The 19,905-nt window shown below is 36.6% G+C and overlaps 1 protein-coding gene across 1 annotated transcript in view; it reads right to left on the bottom strand.

Annotated features, from left to right (window-relative positions):
* Positions 1-16,228, bottom strand: part of LOC135075317 (uncharacterized) — a 39,389-nt gene extending 23,161 nt beyond the window's left edge. Inside the window, exons 1-4 of the mRNA XM_063969733.1 lie at positions 16,084-16,228; positions 9,622-9,696; positions 4,979-5,795; positions 2,743-2,824 (exon numbers count right to left, since the gene is read on the bottom strand). Coding sequence (XP_063825803.1) covers positions 2,743-2,824; positions 4,979-5,119 — 223 coding nt within the window. The 5' untranslated portion in view covers positions 5,120-5,795; positions 9,622-9,696; positions 16,084-16,228. The remainder of the gene's footprint in view (positions 1-2,742; positions 2,825-4,978; positions 5,796-9,621; positions 9,697-16,083) is intronic.
* Between the last annotated feature and the right edge of the window lie 3,677 nt (positions 16,229-19,905).

The following is a 19,905-nucleotide window of genomic DNA, read 5'->3' as shown; positions in this document are numbered from 1 at the left end:
AATAGCGCAATATTTTGTTGCAATTTCTTACAAAACTTTCCGGCATTGACTTTTAGCTTTGGAACAGGCCGAAACGAAAGACACGATTCCACATGATTCTCCAGATCTTTTGTTAGAGATTCGCTATGTTTACCTACTCCCTTTCAAAGCGTAAGAGCTTGGTGAAAATTCGGCCAGATAACTACATACTATTTTAGTATTGAAATTATTTTACCTAGACCACCTTTTCATAGAATCAATGAGTGTATTCTAAATATTCATAAGCCGTAAACTAACTAATATTCTCCTATCAGTACCGATCTTGATGAATCAGCCTCGACAGATCTGTATTAAGATTTCTACGCTTATGCACGATTTGAACTGGTCGATGTACTTTTAGTTACCACGCCTATTTTCTACCCATAAGTATTTTTGAGGTAATGGCTTGCAAGTTAGAAATTATTCTAGTTCAAAGGATGATGGGCACTTTTCTATGGAATCTGGGCGTAAAACCAACAGAAATGTAACTACTATTATTTGTTAGGACTTAATGTCAGAAATATATTTTCATATAAATAACTACCAAAAACTCCCGGGTTTGCTTGGAAATTGACATAATGTGTAATAGTAATAGGTGCTTTATTGCGCAAACAAAAAATATTATTAATTAATATACTTATCTACTTACATTTTAAATATATTAAGTTATTTATCCATTATTATGTCCAACAGTTCAGGAGTGGGGCCAACAAATGGTATGTTTAAACCATGTTCTACATTATAAGCGTAGGACCATACCTAGGTACCATTTAGAGAAAGGACATGAACACAGTCATGTTTCAAGGGGATTTCTACCAGTTGAGTTGTAGTGTTGTCGCATAATCGATCACGGATCGATTATTAATCGATATTGCCAAATATCGGTGTATCGATTAACAATTCGATTATTCGATTTTATTGATTACCATTATTACTATCATTTGATTGTTAATTCAATTCCTTATTTTCAGCAATATAATCGATTATTGCAATCGAATAATCGATTATGATTTATTCGGTATACATCATTACTAAATCGATAGAATCGATAGTAAGATATGATACAATACTCTCAATATGATCGATAAAAGCAATCTAATTGACCTAATACTATTTTTATTACCCTAATGTGATGTGAAATACTATGGAAACTTTGCATATTCAACGACCTCTATCTCCGTATCCCCGCGTATTTCAGGATTGTTGTCATACTATGAAACGAAGTACTAGTATTATGCTTTAATTTAGTATACTTTTTGTTTCTGTTGGTTTAACGCCCAATATGCCCATCATCCTTTAAAGTTCCTAATCCGAATTTACAATTTACATCCGATCTGATGTCTGTTCTCATTTATATAAAAAAAACTGTATCTGTCCTCTTCACATATTAATAACTAGAGAATTAATAAAACAATACACGCCAAGTGATGGCCGGTGTCTGTGTGCAGACAAGAGCACGTCAAGCTAGACACAGTGGCGTCTTATCTCTTTGCAATACAGGCTATTTTACAACAAGACTGTATAGTTTGATAAGCTATTGTCTGTACCTAGTCCGAGGGATGAAAGTAGCGCAAGCGCAGTTGACCGCCAGTCACGCGCGGCGCCGCAACCCGATTGCGATGTTCGCGACTCGCTCGGTTTGCTATCGATTTAACACTCATGTTTACCGATATTAGAATATGTTTTTTACAATATTATTGATTCTATGAGCTAGACGATTTGCGAGTTAATTTAAGATGAATCAGACCATGTAGAGTGTATGAATATGTTAGTTGGAAGTTGATAAATTTTTATGACTACAAAAAATGCTAAAACTAGAAATTAATTTACGTGTGTAATTTTGCCTTATCTTCACGCAATGTGAAGAGGGTCACGTATAGGGCTACGGTAAATGACGTACTATGTCAATACTTGACTACTTACTTACATAAATAATAAAGCTTGTGAAAATTCCTGATGTTCAGTCACTTGAACGCTTTATGAACAACTACTCAAACACTACGAGATTAGCGCTATAAAGCTGACAGATGAGACGAGATACGAGAAGTCTTTGTTTACAAATCATAAACAGACCTGACGCTTCCGTGGTCGGCGTGACGGCGGTCGTCACGCTTGTTACTGCTGCCGGTGCTGCCGCCACCGTGGTCACGGCCACTGGGGACGACGGAGCGGGAGTGGCTATCACCACAGGGGCAACCGAAGCTACTGGGGCCGCCGGAACAACTTGTGCAACCTGCGCCGCCTGAGCCACTTGAACCACCGGCGCCACGGCCACAGAAACCGGCACCACCGCTTGCGACGCCGGGGCCACCGCCACGGGCTGCCCTAGCGACTGTTTCACTATACACCGAGACATCCTAACCTAATTCACACGAAATCACGGCAAAACACGCATGACAAACGCAATTCCCCGCAACAAACATTCGACTGTCGGCCCGTTCCAAATATGAAGTTTTGTTTATTTTTAATTTTGGCGCCACTTTTGCGCAGCGACGTTTGCCAGCCAAGTACCGTTGTGCACAGACAATAAAATCGAGTACTCATAATCGTAAAATGTGAATCGATTTGAACAGAAGAAGAGGAAAAGAAATAGATCAAATTAGCTACGTGCGCTAAACAAAACTGTTATAAAAAATAGTGCTAAAATCGTGATCGATTTTTTTTTTATTATCAACGTAACCTTTTTTATTTCAGTAATGTATTGGCGCCAAATCTGGTACTCACCTGGAGGTCTATAAATCTCAAGTGTGGGCTTCCCTTTAGCGTTGGTCAAAATCATGCTTCTTCGCTTTCCATTGTTGGGAAACTGAAAAGAAAAATCGTTATATTTTATCCAGAATTATGGAAATTTTACTCTAGACTCTACCAAAGGTCGGATTGTCATGGTTTATTTTCGGTGGCTTATACACTGCCTGCATCATGCGAAATGGAATAACATCATCAACAGATATATTTTAGACCGTGAGTAATAGGTCTCATAACGAAATTATGATCTGAACGCGGAAACAAATGGGAGATTCTTATCCTACAGTCTTCAAAGGATCAAAAATATTGTTAAGTAAATCTGCCCAAGATAGAGTCAAACTCGCACGCAATGGGTTCCCTGTCAACGTAGAGCCAGATGCTATGGAAGTTGTAGATAGTAGACTATATTATAGTAGGAGCAAACCTCATAAGAACCTCTGAGAAAATGAATAAACAGCATCAGAGACTGAATAAAGAGCCGAAAAAAGTAAGAAACCTTAAAAAGGGAAGTAGAAAAGGCAGAAGCATAAAAATTCGGTAGCTTTCGTTTGAATTTCATGAATACCACCATTATGTAGTGAAAATATACACATTACAGAGACGGGTTTTCTAGTCTAGGTATTTCAAGACGCATTAGCATACCATTAGCAAAATGACGTAATCCCTAGTGTTATTTAAGTTGGCTTTGACTGTGTACATACTCGAAAACTACGCGTTTCATGTACGGATCACTTGCACGTCGATTCGATGCACATAAAGCTCAGTTCTGTGGTATTTTATGCTTTCTAATAAGAGCTACTTTGGAACAAAGATGTATAGTTTGATATTCTAGCGAATGTATAATGATTAGAAAACAGAATAGACAATAGGAATTTTAAGACTGAACTGAATTGTTAATTTTTGTGTAAGTTCTCAAGACAACGAGTTAGGTGCTCGTTTATTTACTGTACATAACAGAACATTTTCAGACAAAACTAATAGATAAAAAAGGTCTCCAAGAATAAGAATAAGCTACCCTGAAAACTATTATGTAGAATCTACAAAGGTGGAAAATTTTGGTAGTTTAAATCGGAGCAATGATCTCTTCTTCCTCGGTCCCTCACTGATGAGGATCGCGACCACAGATAGTGTTCCTCCACAGACTGCGGTCATAAGCTGTGTGGACCGCACGATGCAAAATCCCGCCCACCGTCTTCCTCACCGCGTCTGACCATCTTGTCGGTAATGATACTCGTAGGTAAATAAGGTATTAAATTAAGTTGAGATGTGTGTGTTAAGTTTACAGGTTTACACAAATACTTGAACTATTGTTATTTTATTGTGCATGTGTGTAATACATTACATACAATGTGTTAATTGATTTCGAAAGGTTATAATTAAATACTTATAAAAGGCAATCAACTACCACAGACAGGTGGTGGGTGTGAGTTGCATTATGAATTCGCCCACACCTGATATGATATTCTGATCTATCATTAGGTCACTATTGCGATACAATTTGATTTATACAACTGTATCATTATTCAATTAATGGGGCTTATTCCACTATTCCCCGTTATATTAGGATTTTACTTTTAACATTATTATAAGCTCCAATTGGCGATAACGGGGAATAGTGAACAAAAAGTTCACTAATTGACGGCGATTGTCAATGGGGAATAGTGGAATAAGCCAATTAATGACGCTAAAAACTTCTTACTGTTAGTCTGTTAATAACTTTATGCTTAGGAATTCTAACAAGCAGATTCTGAAAATGGTTATTTTCGTCAACATCATTGGTAACACAATTCCACTAGACATTCCCTCATTTTAAAAATGCATTATTAATTTGTTTAAATCAGTTTAATTTTATCCTCATTTCAAAACCTGAAAAGAGAAATGGATTCAATTCATGTCCTAAGAGGCAGTCGAGTTTTTTTTGTTGTAGGTAGTTTGACAATTTTATAACTTCTGTCAAAGTAATTCTATATGGTGCCAATATTGGTGGGAAGTGGGGATGCATACATTTGAAAGTGCTTGTCGCGGAATGTGCGATTTATTTGATGTTGAGTGTAGTATCATAATGGTGCGTCCACACTGGGCGAACGGGCTCGCGCGGCACGCTGGTCATCCTGCTCACCCTGCTCTTGAGTGAGCAGGATGCCGAGTTTGCCGCGCGAGCCCGTTTGCCCAGTGTAGACGCACTACAACTTGAAACATTTTGCTCTCTAATCACCTGATTGTGGTGCATGTTGTGGTGCGACTGCGGGCGTATGAAGCTGCGCTCGCGCATGATGACGCCAGGCGACGCAAAGTCCTGCATCCTGTAGCTGCGCTGCAATTCGTTGCCGTTGCCCACTCCCACTTGCGTCTGCATCTTGCTCAATCACAGATTATAACTCCCAGCAAGAATGGATCCTCACTAACTTTTTGCTCCACAGATTAACACACGCTTTTGTTTTTTTTAAGTGAAACTCTTTGGTAAATTATTGCGCTCTGGCGTTTTCGTTTTCAGTTTTCTCTTAAATTACTGTTCAATAAATAGTTTGATCTAATCAATAGTTATTTTATTCTAACTATAGATTACAAGACCCATTTAACAAAATAAATACACTAGATGAATGACTAGTATTATAGTTACTTTTACACAATGTCACACTCTTTTTTTTATTTTTGTTAAATATATTTTTAACTATTTACAAAGTTCAATAAAAATTGCTATAAAACGGGCTATACACAAAAATGCGAGTAGTAAACAAAGCTATATAATTATTTAAAAGTTAAAATCACAATGCTTATTGTGACGTCACGTTAGAGATCACTTTTCTCCGATTTATATATGCATATATAAATTAGTTTTTTGGCTCCATCTGCCGTGGCCACAGAGAGATGGAGGTTTTTCGATTTGTTCGTTTAGCGTACGACTAAGTACAGTACAAGAGCAGTGCAGGATTGTATGTGCCTGACAGTCACCGAGCGATCTCTACTATATTTCGAGGGGCCGAAGAGTCTCCAGCTCCAGACTCGAATCGTTTCGTGGGAGAGGCAGTAATCTGGAACAAACAAACGTATAATTGAAACAACAATACATACAAAGTGCACTTATTGTACTTCATCTGATGACACTCTAGCTAGAACATGAGACAGGCCAGGACAGGCAATAGCCAGCAGCAGCAGTGTTAAATACTATTTCAAATAATGAGATAAAATCTGATTAAGATTGTTAGAGGGAGTTCATGGGGTTCATAATAAAAAATGACATAATATTCAACTCCTAGTACCTATGTACTAAGTTCGCCAAATGTATTCGTGACCACAACTCACGTAAATGAGAAAAACTTATTAATGAAAATTCTGCTAAAAGTTGGACAAAGACAAAACACATTTGGCCATGTGCCAAGACTGTCAGCGCATTGTAAAGCGATAAAATATATTTTTACAAAAATACCGCCACTTCCTTTGCCGGGTTTCTTTAATTAGATCTGAGTAAAAATATTTTAAATTTATGTTTCAGTAATCGGCGTTTTGTTATTTTTTAACCCTGTCTGTTGGTTATGAAGTTTGTTTAATTCGTCCCCAGTTTTTTTAAATATAATTAGCCTCTGAAGTAGGTATGATACTAAATATCATACTTCAGAGGGTAAACAATGAGGGCTATCGTTTTAGCGCTCACCAGTTAGCGCCACTGTAGAGTAAGGTCCTGTCACTTGCTAGTAGCGAAGACAGTGGCGCCAACTGGTGAGCGCTAAAGTGGTAGGAGGACTATCGCAATTGCACTCATCAAGATGGCGCCACTGTAGAGTAAGGTCCTGTCAATCGCCAGGGGTGCCAACTGTTAAGTATAAAAACGATAGCCCTCAGCCTGCAGCTTAGGCTGAGTTACAACACCTTATTTTAACAGTAACAATAACATCAACCGATGCTTTTTGTATGTAGTTTGACAGATGTTTAACGTTTGTCAAAGTTAAAGCACAAAATACAACAGAAGGTAAACTCATGTATGTACCTCGCTTTGCATACCTCTCTCGCTCGCACGCTCGGCCGTCGCGCTAGGGTTGTCTTGTCATGTGTTGCGTTTATTTCGTTATGATAGAAAAATGTTACTCTTAATACTATGCAAGAAAGACAATAACAGATATCCACGTATACTTATTTATATTTAGTACGTTATTATAGTAATAGTTTGCAAACAAATACACGAGAAGGAAGTAGTATTTAGTTGAGTGGTTGACACTATTATCCAACTAATATTATAAATGCGAAAGTTTGGATGTCTGGATGTTTGTTGCTCTTTCACGCAAAAACTACTTAACGGATTTAGATGTAACTTTACAGTATTATTGTTTATAACCCTGAATAACATATTTTAGGCTATAATTTATGACGATCTGTGACAAACTAAATTTCACGCGGGTGAAGCCGCGGGCAAAAGCTAGTTATCCAATAATTCCTAAAACCTCTCTAAAACAATTCGATATTCCTAATAATTGAGTTGGCTTTCAATTTCAATTGAAATTCAAATAAATAACTTACTTACCTCACCGAATCAACTGGTAATTTAAAAAATGAAAATTCGGTATTTAATGATGAGTTTAAGCAACCAAATACCGAACAATTATAATACGACTTTTTCTGTTCACTCATTTTCGTCAATTTCGCAAACAAAATAATATCACAGGCGGTTGACCGGCGCGTGACTCAAGCGAACCACAGCGAACGTGTGGCGAACGTCTGTCGCGCCACGTCGCGCTCGCATTCGTCCAAGACAGTCTTGCTAGAGCGGTGTCTATGTGTGCGTGGCTCGAGCGCGTTTAGTATGGAGTTTGTCTTCTGTTATATTTTGTGGTTAAAGTAAGATGGTGCAACTCAGCCAGAGTTTTACATTGACATAGAGTTATATTAGCACAAGCGAAAAAGCAAAATAATATTTTCAAATACACCCCTTTATCACCCAAAAAAATTAATTCGCGTTGAAATTAACATAGTATCACATGGAAAGCTCTGCACCAAAAGCTATGCACACACGACCTTACAAACCTGGAGACAGATCACTAAAATGTTATGTAGATTAAAATTATTCTACTACCCACACAAATTTTGCGTAAGATGTGCTTGTCGAAAGAGGTTGGCGTGATACGCTGCGTTTTGAAACTGCCAATAATCGCTGATCGCACTATCAGCACTACAATTAAAATTTTTGCGACTTTTTACAGTCATTCTTATTTACAGAGTCAATTAAACAATAAGGCTGGGTTGCACCATCTCACTTTAACTTCGACAAACGTCAAAATCTGTCAAACTCCATACAAAATACACCGGTTTTCGCTAAAGTTACGGTCAAAGTTAGGTGGTGCAACTCAGCCTAAGTATTTGTCGATTTCTACTTATGGAGAGCAGCAGCAGTGCTAAGGTTTGGTAGAGTCGGTCATTGATTTTAAGTTAAAGTATTGTCTCAAGCACTTTTGACTAAATAGCCCCTTAAACAAAAGGTGATAAGAGTTTTTCAGCATCAACTGATAGTACCTGATAGTGTTGGCACGAATAAATGTAAAATTAAATAATTACAAAAGATCACATGAGCTCAAAACGTGACAAATATCTTAAAGTTTAACTCTTTCAAGTAAAAGGACATTATGTAGAGTGGTATGACCATGACACTGGAATTCACTGGATGCGGGCAGCGCAGAACCAGTCGTTATGGAAATCCTTGGCGGAGGCGTTTGTCCAGCAGTGGACGTCATTCGGCTGAAACGGAACGGTGTGACCATTCCATACAATCCTAGACTGTTTGTAAGAACCTGGATTGTAGAAATAACAACTAAAAAGTTCATTATATGGCTCATTCGCACCGCCCAGTAACAAAGCATTACAAAACTGATTGCAATGAAAAAAGGAACTGACCAATTACTATACGCACGGCGCGCGCGCAAGTGTGCGGGATCGATGAACTATAGAACGTAAATAAATAAAATACCGAAATTAGGCGATGTCGAAATATATGTTACTTCATTGGCTTTCTTTTTGTACGAAGAACTGGCAAGTTAAATGCTGCTGAAATGTTTTTTTCAGTTTTAAATTAATTTCCTATGCTGTTTGTTCTAGTTGCTGATCTAGCTGATAAGCAGGTATCTAATAGTTTACATAATATTATTAATTTTTATTCATGATGTAATAGATTATACGATGATAAATTGATTTTTATTAACTGGAAAGTTAAATGCTGCTGAAATGTATTTGTTTATTTACCACATGTTACAAATAGTGGAAAATTGTTTTTTATTTATGTAAAAGAATTCGATGAATCTTTCTATTTGATCGTGACATATTATCTTGTTAGCTGTCCTTGAATAAATAAATGTACTGAAAATTGCGGGAAAAGTTTACAAAAAATTCGACACAAGTTGCCACAAGTGAAAATTTGAAGCGAAAAGTACGAACATGGAAAAATAACTGCTAAAATACAGACACACGTGAATTTACCCATGAAAAGAGTACGTTCTTAATATCTTTAAAAATTAATATGTTTAAATAAAATTTCATCGCATCTATCGTGGGTTTTCACTTACAAAATTATTAATTAATGTTTTTTTGTTCTTTATATAAAACTGAATAGCATAATATATGAAACTAATTAGTTAAGTAGGTTATTAAACCTATTATTGGTTTCGTAACACGATATAAGTACGATATTTTATTTTATACGCTCGAGGATATTGGTAGGAAGTTGTAAATAATATTCTAGATTTTTCTCACACATTTTCAATAAGGGTCATTTTCCCACGCTTCGCACGATTTCGTCAACTATCTTTTGAACCCAATTTGGTAGGTAATAAAGGTTATTACAGCTCGTTAGTGAATGTGCAACTGCAAGTGACTCACCGCTCTCTCGTTGTGCACCGTCAGTCGTTCGTGTTCTGCACTCGATACTCGTTCACTTTGCTCGAATTATTTTCACTGAAACAAGAAAGTTTGATATTAATATGGCGGCAAATCTGAAAGTTTTCTAAAATAGAAAAAATAATTGTAAAACCGTACTGTACTGAAATACGCTTCTGTTGTAAGACACTAACGTTTTAAACCTTTAGTTGGTATTCTTGGACAATGAACAAAGTGCATTAATCTGCAAACCAAATATCCTGCTTATCTACCGCATCTAGGCTTTCTTATCATTGCAAGGCTAGGCTAATTTAGTCCTTATCGCAGAAAACCCAGATTTAAGATTTTCAAATTCCTAGCGGCGCCGGCGCCGGCGTCTCAGGCGCCGTCCCATCTCTACGTAATTAAAACAAAGTAGCTCCGTCTATTATACGCTTAGATCTTTTAAACTATGCTACGGATATTGAAGCGATTTTCATCTGTAGATAGAGTGATTCAAGAGGAAGGTTTAAGTATACTAAATTGGTTAATTATGTGCTTATTACATTTCACCTGAGCGAAGCCGAGGTGGTTCGCTAGTATTAAATTATTAATGGCCCTAAAATCTTGCTCTAAATATGATGTAAATTTACAATAGGATGACTATAAAACTAAAGACATTCACATGACTTTTGTGACTGAAACACCCGTGCTAATGAAAATTTTCAATACAAAAGAGTCAATATTTTATGGAAGATTGCAAAACGGATTACCGGAAAATTATAAGAAAAACAGTGACTAAGTTACCAAAGTCGTTGTAAAGTCGTAGAGGCGTGTAGTTCCGACAAAGTAGAATATAATCTTGAATCTTTCCTGGGGATATCGTAAAAGCCAAATATTTGCGACTATTAGATGACCAATCTGTCTGGTCAGCTTAAGGAATAAGCTAAATTGCCTCTGGTAAATTAGAGAGGGCTCATGAAGTGGAGACTAAATGGAGATGATGATAATGATAGTCCCTATAAAGATAACTTAAAGAAGCATTCTGATTTGTAGGGCCTGTGTGGTTTTTGGGTGTCTGTAGTCTCTACATCCAATGATTTAATACAAAAGCTACGCATGCTTAATCTTTTTCACTTCTAAACGTAAATACCAAATCATAGTCGATAAAAATCTCATAAGCATCGTGGGCGGAGCACATGACATCAGCAGCGACTCACGCGTGTCTGCGCACAGCAATCCACTATTACAACACGTCACAACTATACAATTTCCGACTCTATCCTCATCACAAAAGATCGGTATTGCCACGTCCAAGATGACCAACTTACGCGACTGTAGCAGAAGAAGTAACGCATCTGTGGACATATTGAAGTCTGTTCTAGGTCACTAGGCATGGCGGCTTTTGTTATTGTCATTATCGATTTATAGATTTTATCTCGTTATTATTCATGACATAATGATTTTAATTTACTTTTTTGTAAAAGCAGGCAGTTTATCATCATCATTTCAACCACAGGACGTCCACTGCTGAATATAGGCCTCCCCCAATGACTTGACCAATCGACAATGACCGGAAAACGTTCATGTTTATGAAAATAATTCTTAATATTCAGTGTTTTCTACTGAAGATACTAGATATTCAGTGTTTTCCACTGAAGGTACTAGCAAAGATTATTGGGATTCCATTGCTATAACGTCAACGCATCACAGATTCTTAAACAAAGAAGGCGAGGTAAAGGTAAACATAAATTAACAAAAGTAAACACTGTTTTATTTACATAAAGGTCAGTTTAAATGCTGTTTCACTGCGATAAACTGAAAGCCATGAATGTTGACATCTTTCATCTACAGACGATGTAGAGACGATGTCGTAGCACATCAAGAAGCTACGAGTATTTTAGGGCAAGTCAGAGCCTAAAATAGGGTACTTGTATCAGCTAAAATATCAAAAAATACGTACTTTGGCTCTTCTATTATTGCACTTATTTTTTTATTCGGCATCGTTTCATGCTTTTTTAAGGAGTTCTTGGTAGTTCTATTTTACTTAAGTTTGAGTGCTGAATTATGTATAGGCACATTATAGGTACGTACCTATTATGCTTGTTACTGTAATTAATGAATACCAAGATCAATCTTGAAATGTGTATTTACCTATAATTCTACTATCGTTGGGTAAATCAGTCGGTATGTTAAATATGTTGGTAGGAACAACATGAGTCATCGGACTGCCGCGATGCCGCCACAACCACGACCAACAAAAACCATTGACTCTGGCACCGTTCGCACAAAAAACGAGTTGGTCGGCAAACTCGCAAAAAGGCTCGGATTCGCCAAGTGATCTGTAGTTGCTTATATATCAGTTGAAATTACGCTAAATGTTTGGTTATTTGTTTCAGTAGTTATAGTCTCTATCAAAAATGCTTCAAACTGGCTTTATAAATATCAATAGATGGAATTTCATTTGCTTTACTGAAAGAAATAATCTTTCAGGCGTTTTCTTTTCTCTTGTAATCTGTTTAACTGGGATGTAACAGTTAAAGGGACTCTGTCTCGCGACGATATCCCAGAGATCTTAACATTTTGATACAACCAAATCAGATTTTTTTTCTCTTTAAACATGCTAACAAAGGGAACTGAATTTCTTCCGCCACTTCTTCTTATCATCACCACTAGCCAACGTCCTGATGTGGCGGTGATGCTGGCTTTGAAGGGCGCATAATATAATGCCCTGATAAGAGTCTTTAATCCTAATAAGTTTGTGTGTGTAATGTAAAATCTACGATCTTTTGAAGATCAAGAACGCTGATGAAGGTAGCTTAGTCTTCGTACATATGAGGGACTTACCCAAGCAGTAACTATAATCCAGAAGGAACTTGGTCGCATAACTATTGGTATGCTTGGTTGATCTCAAAGTTATTACCTAGTTTTGAAAGTTACTTAAATCCAGGCCCAATAATATTCAAATGGTTACTGTCATGGCCGCCGCACCTTCCGCGGCCCACGCGCCGCCTGCGCAGCCTGTGTTTACCAAGCTATCCTTGTGTCACACTTATGACTTCAGTAGGTGTTAAAGAAGTATAAGAATAGACTGGTAGTTCCTCGTACGAGTTCAAGAGAATGCTATTAAGGGAGAATGATAAACCGTGCTCCTTCAAAGCAGAGAAGTAATTTCAGTTAAACTTTCACGATATGAAGAAGGAACCGATAACTTAAAACACCTAATCCTTTCGGGAGGAAAAAATCCTGGCTGTTAGAAGCAAAACGTTTTTCGAGTATGTCTTTATTTTGGGGGCCATTCATTCTTCCTCCCACCTCAACTAGAGCTCTATGGTCCGCTTTGGGTCATCCATCCCCATAATCCTAAGGTGACCACTGCCATTGTCAAGGAGGACATTTCTTTCGTCATACATACGAGGGAAAATTCAACTAAAAACGTGAATCGCGTTACCCTGTAGAGTACTAAAACCTATAATAATGAGTATTCTAAAACCTTACTACAATAAAGTGAGTAGGTAGGTAATCACATTTGGCTTAAAATTTTGAGAAACAAGAGTTTATTATCAAATTATGTGTTAATTAGAGTCTGAATACGCTTAACCGTGACGTTTACGACTATTTCACTTTTAACAAAGTGCGTACAGAACACGTGTGCGAGATTAAGAATTAGTTTACATCCAAAAACATGTCTTCACTTTTCAAACTGTTCATTGTGAAACAAAAGCTTTGTCTGTACTTTAAACTGCGATAATAGTAAGCTTGTAATGCTCGTTTTCACCATCAATCCGTAATTTTTAAGTGACCCCTACGATAACACTGAACGCATAACAGGAATTTTGTTTACATAGGGGTCACTTAAAAATTAGGGATTGATAGTGAAAACGGGCATGAGTGCCTATTACTTTAGCATAGATGTAGTTATTCTGGGCACAACCAAAACATGCACTGACTGACTTTTGGAACTATTTGAACCTGAAATCTGCCGAATCAATTGGTTATTTACCATCATCAAAGTCAGTTGTCAAATAAATAGGTTAAGGGCTGATTTTTCAATCGTCGGATAACTTTTAACTGAAGAATAAGTTTGGCACATTGATAGTTTCAGTATGGAAAATGTGTCAAAATGACAAGTTTATTCTTCAGTTAAAAGTTATCTGATGATTGAAAAATCGGCCCTATTATAGATTACACATAATTTCATTAAAATTAAGGATGTTATTTTAAATTGCTTGTTACATTAATTTTTGCACGAGTTAAGAGTAGATGAAAAGCAAATAATCAAGAAATTACTTAATTGTTACTAATTGGGTCCTAAGTACCTACTCATAAAAATGTTAAAATGCAGAAAAACGTATACGTAACTTTTATAACACTTGTAGGCTTTTCTAAATGAATAATGTTTACATGAATGCCTATTATAAATCGTTTATTTAATATTTATTTAATGCTGCTACATGAACGATCACGAACACGTGAAACTATTTTTAATTGTTAATATTAATAAATGGTGCCAAGGAAAATAATGCACAAAATTAATTGACATCAATTAATTGTTTTTTTCGTTATTTAATGATTGATTACACATCCTACCGATAAATGCGTACAAGCAGGATTTTAGTGCGAGCGAATAAATCGTTTTTGCAGAAATAAGTTTTTTACGCCTCTAACAACATCGCTCTTGAGTTTTAAATTGAATTGTTTTAACTCTTTTTTAAATGATGTAGGTACCTACCTATTTACAGAAACATGATTTGTATAATTCATATGATTAATAAGAAAATAAAACTATGTAATTCTATTGTAACTCAAAACTATAAAATTTTGTAACATAACATACCTATACAGTTAATGTTAATTTTCATCAATAATGCAATAATTCATTTGATTTTATGCGACTTTCCACAGTGATAGATGTTTTATTTTATATCTTTCACAGTTAATATTAATTACGTAGCCTACTTCAGTTTTAGTTGTTACTTCATTAAATGAATTACGAGTTTGTGGTGATTTCGAAATGAAGACGAAAGTGAGTGCTTAAAATTTTTAATTGTGTCTTTGAATAGTAAGCGTAAGTCATTGTTTGAAAGTTTAACGACCCTACATTTTTCATAAAATGATATTTCTTACTGGGAAATGGGAATAGATAATGGCTATCAATTTCAGCCAAAAAATAACGCAAGATTTAATTTATACTGTTGATTTCTCTCTAAATCCTACTGCAGTCAATAAATTGCCTGAAAAACAATGTTAAAAACTATTTCTGTGAAACAAAAAGAAAATTTACAACCAATTTTGAGGTTCACAGCATGTTAGTAACGCAACTTAAATTTCGACACTTTCACAGACAAGCTAGCTTCTAGAATAATACCTAGCTAGATAATGCAACCCACATTACAGCATTTGCAGTGCTAAAAATGCTCTAATAGCGTTGTTGCTCGGATCTCAATTTCAGGGGTGATTGACCCCACTCAATAGCCGTCCGTCCGTCCACTCGCTGTGGATACCTACCTTTGTTACCTAACACATCGAATAGTCTGCATTGCCGTTATTCAACTGTTATTAGTTATTACTAACATTGACTTGAAAACTACGTGTAACACGAGGTTAAGAACAAACGGGCAATTATGCAAAGCGACAGAACATAATCTATGATTCACCGTGCGTTGTACATACATCTGTGGAATGGTTAATTATCATAGTAATTAAATATGGCAGGTAAACAACGCATGCCAAAATAACTCGAGTTCTTTCACGCGTTTGCCATCAAAGAATAATTACAGCTGTAGCTATAATGCATTGGTTAAATTGAAATTGGAAACTCTACATGTAGAGCTCAGTAGTTCAAGGTATTTCAATTAATTATTATTGGATTGTGTAAATTGTAGAGGCCTCAAGCCAGCGCACGCGGCTATTCGGTTTGTTTTGAAGCCCAAAGTGGGCCAGGCCTGCGGCGAAACATCTACCGAGCATGCTGCGTGTTTTGGATCACCGAACCTATTCCACTCTAGTGTGCTCCACCCAACGCAGACGCAGCTACACTTCAGCACAAATTGTCGGTATTTAGGCCATCAGAGCGCGGACTCTATTGAGATCACCAGCATACACAAGAAAATCTATTTTTTATCCTCGGCAGTCATTAGCGGACATCTCTCCGGCGACGACTCATTCCAAACAATATGCAGCAAATGCACTTTCATTTTATTATAACGTTATTTTAGCGGGTGAAATTAACGGCTTATGTACGTACATACCTACGTAGGTATTAAAGTATTATATCAGGAGTGCCGCTTTCTACTCGGCGCGTGAGCCCGCGCCGTCTGATTAAAGAACAATTAGACTTTACAGTGAGTTATTTTCACGCGGGAAAACTGCTGGTGTGAAAAGGTGGAACGCACTACACCCCCGATGCACGCGTCCGAAAATATCGTCTAATTTTAGAGACTAAACGTGGTGAGTTGACTTTTGGTTTACAAAGAGTTGACTTACCAGAATCTAGCGCTCGCATGTTACAGCGTTCGTTGGCGAATGTGTTTATTTCACTGAAATTATTTTTGTTCGCGTGGTCGCTCGCCGCTCGCGCAGATTCCGGTCGTGTGGCGCCCGCCCGGGCGGTGTGCCGACTGGCGAGTCGCGCGCCCGCGCCGCGACCCGATGCCCGCGCGCCGTGCCAAAGCACAGTGCTTGCGCTTCTTGCATTGGACACTTGGACCAACTTTGGTTGCAAGTTGTATTCCAAACGGTGCTTGTGGTCAGCTACCATCGCGTCCAAGAAGAAACCTACAAAAATAATCAAATTAATTATAAATCAACACAGTGATTGATGTAAGTAGAGCATAAACCCACTATCGACTTACCTTATTAGACATATTTTTTGATGTCTTCTTTTTGTGATCACCAGTGTGATTTTCCTCTGTGCGTACTGCGAACTGCAATCGAACCCAACACATGACTACCGGTTCGATTCTCCAGTCGATATCCCATACATGAGGCATTATTCTTTTCTAACACAACTTTTATCTTTTGTTTATATTGGACCCAACAGTCCCCAACTGGGAATCGAATCCAAGACATGACTTTCGGTTCATTCTCCAGTCGATATCGAGACATTATTATTTTTAAACACAACTTTTTTTTTTTTGTTTATATTGGACCCAACATAACCAACATTGGCCAAACGTTCACTCGGCAGCGTCCAACATTGGCGGCCACTTTCTGTGTCTGTAGCTGGAAAACGCGCGGCCGCGCGGTGCAACCATTCATCCATTGAATCAGTGTTAGTTCCAGTCTTGCGGCTAGGTGTTAACAGCGCATCAGACGGTGCTGTGCTAACACCGTGATTATGTTAATGATGTCATCGCAAACAGATTTTTGTGCGTCATTTTGTCACTAAGATTTTGGGTGCAGGCGTTTTAAAGCTGGTTCTAGAATCTACACTTTTAAATGTTATATTGCAAACATATCTGTATTACAAGTAAAACTTAAAAAGATGAGATTCAAAACTTTGTAATGTGACTTCAAATGAGTAAAATATATTTTTATTTTATTTTGAAGGCCAACATTTATGCCCGAATTTACAAACGATGCTTAAGTGAAGTAGCAAATCGAACGCACAGCGTTGAATAGAGCTCTGTGATTGGTTCGTATCCACCTCATAGTAATGTTTGTGAATTCGGGTGTTAACCTCCGTATGCTATTAGGTCAAATAAGTGTCTACAATATTCATTATAAGTTTCAAATCCATCTGTACTTCGGCACAATACCCACGCGTTGCATTGGCATTATTAAGGTGAAAGGAGTAGGTATTTGGAATCTTTGTTGACAGTGTGTAGGCAACCTAGCAAACAGTCCTTGTCCGCTATGTCCTAGGCTGCTGTGTGTCACGTCTGGCGTATGCATGCGAATTGGATGTTGCATATCGTCTGTGCAGTTCTAATAGGGCGTAACTCAAAAAATCTGATTTTAAGAGCTATTTACTCTCCTGTAAAGTAGAATTTTCATTTTTTAACTTACGCACTGTTAGAACTGCTCTGACGATATGCCACTACGAATATAGGAAGCAAACAAAGCCTGAAAGATGAGTTTGAACTCTGTTTTCCGTCAATAAGGACTACTGCATTTTACGTAAGAAAAGGATATCGAATCGAAACCAATTGTTACATTGTCTAATCTACAGATATTTTACTATTTAAATATGTAACTAAATGTTAATTTGTTACATTTTTAAATCCGTGATTGGAAATGAGCCTTCTGTAATATATTGGTCCTTCGAGCCGGATATGTAAAGTTATCGACCGATATAATAGAACTGCAAGGCAGCAGCAAGAAAGTAGAGAATATATGTATTTAATTTACAAACGCAGACTGATAAAATTTTATGAGCGTTAAAAATTGGCAAGTTGTTAGTTTCGATACTACGACTAGTTCCTCAAAAGTCAACGGACATTTTAAAATTAATGTTTGTGCGTTTGTTGCGATTTTTGTCTGTGAAATAAATAATCAGGATGTTAAGTTATTAAGTGGTTAGACAGTGCTTGTTTACAGGTAGGTAATTAGGTACATACAATCGGCAGAACATCAGAAAAAACCGGCCAAGTGCGAGTCGGGCTCGCACACCGAGGGTTCCGCCGTACAAACGTAGCGGTTTACAATTTATGACGTATTAAATCAAATTACTTACTTGATTCCGTTGCGAGTAGTGGCGAATTTCAAAATATGCGGTATGATTATTTTTTATTTATTTATTTTTCCTATATTTGCATTATAGGTAGGTACCTACCTCAGCGTTTTGAATTTTTGCGTTGATTTAGAATTTCTCACAGTTTAGAGGCAATTAGATTTAAGAAGTGTTTGATATGAATTTCAACTTTAATATCTCTACGCGTTCATGTGAAAAAGGGTAGGTAGTAAGTTTATAATTATTAAAAAAATATTTTATGTCATGTAAGCAAAAACAATATTTTAAATTTTATATAACTTCAAATTTATCATTTTCGCAATTTTTCCTTTATCTGTACTACCGAATTTCAAGATTCTGAGTTCACAGGAAGTACCTTGTAGGTTTTGATTCCCTAGCGTGTGACGGAAATTCGTCTAAGGTGTCGGTATAAACTGCTGTATCTTTTGATCGCGTTAACTTAGAAGTTTGATTTTTTTACTTCTTAAAGGGACAATAGATCTAGGTATTTGGTATAAATTTCAATTTGATACCTTTATTCGTTCGTGAGAAATAAGGTAGTAAGTTTCATTTTATTAAAATATTTTTATTATATTATATAACAAAAAAAAATGAAATTTTCGCAATTTTTCCTATATTTGCATTATATGACAATGCTTTATGCCAAATTTCAAGATTCTGAGTTTACGGGAAGTATCCTGTAGGTTTTGATTCCTTTGCGAGTGTCGAAAATTTGTTGAAAATATCGACATAATCGGCTGTATCTTTTGATTGGCTTGGCTTAGAAGTTTGATATTTTCACAGCTTAAAGGGACAATAGACCTGAGTGTTTCATGTGAATTTCAGCTTGATACGTTCACGCGTTCTTGAGATAAAGGGTCTTGACAGACGGACGGACGGACAACAAAGTGATCCTATAAGGGTTCCGTTTTTTCCTTATGAGGTACGGAACCCTAAAAATAGAATTTATTACCACTGCATAGATGTTAGAATGTATCTACCGTCAACGTTTCATGCAAGATTGATTCACAAAAACAAGAAAGAAATCAAAAATAAAACAACATGATATGTTACAGAATCGGAATGTCTATTCTAAAACATAACTACAAAATAATTAACTAAAAATCAACTACTTATAATAAAGGAAATTAACTAATTAAGAAAATATCAAATAAATAACTAATATAAGTTTTGCGGCTTTGGTGGTACACTATAGGACGACAATGTTATTTGCGAGTTCATTCGTATTGCAAATAAAAAATACTGAAACTGATGTAACTAAATGCAACTAAATACTTAATTAAACTAAATGGAAACACATTTTTATAAAGGGCAACACTAAGGCAGTGTACGAGCTTATTATTTTCAAAGCAAGTGATTCATTCGAGATATACATTATGTTCACCGAATAATTTATATTTTTGCTATTGTAGCAAATAGCTTGTCTAAGTATATTAAATTGTTTTAGACAAGACCCATTTGTGCCAATTTATTATTCTCTTCGCAAGCAAATTAAATAGCTTCTAATTCAAATGCTACTATGAAATGAATTATTATAAGATCATTTTATTTATTAAATATTTTGTGTAATTTTCAGGCCATATCTTGTCAGGTACTGGAGTCTGATTCTTAGT

This window comes from Ostrinia nubilalis, chromosome 10 (assembly GCF_963855985.1).
Source record: "Ostrinia nubilalis chromosome 10, ilOstNubi1.1, whole genome shotgun sequence".
Lineage (NCBI taxonomy): Eukaryota > Metazoa > Arthropoda > Insecta > Lepidoptera > Crambidae > Ostrinia > Ostrinia nubilalis.
The sequence above is the reverse complement of the archived record's forward strand: the minus strand, read 5'-3'. Positions and strand labels throughout refer to the sequence as shown.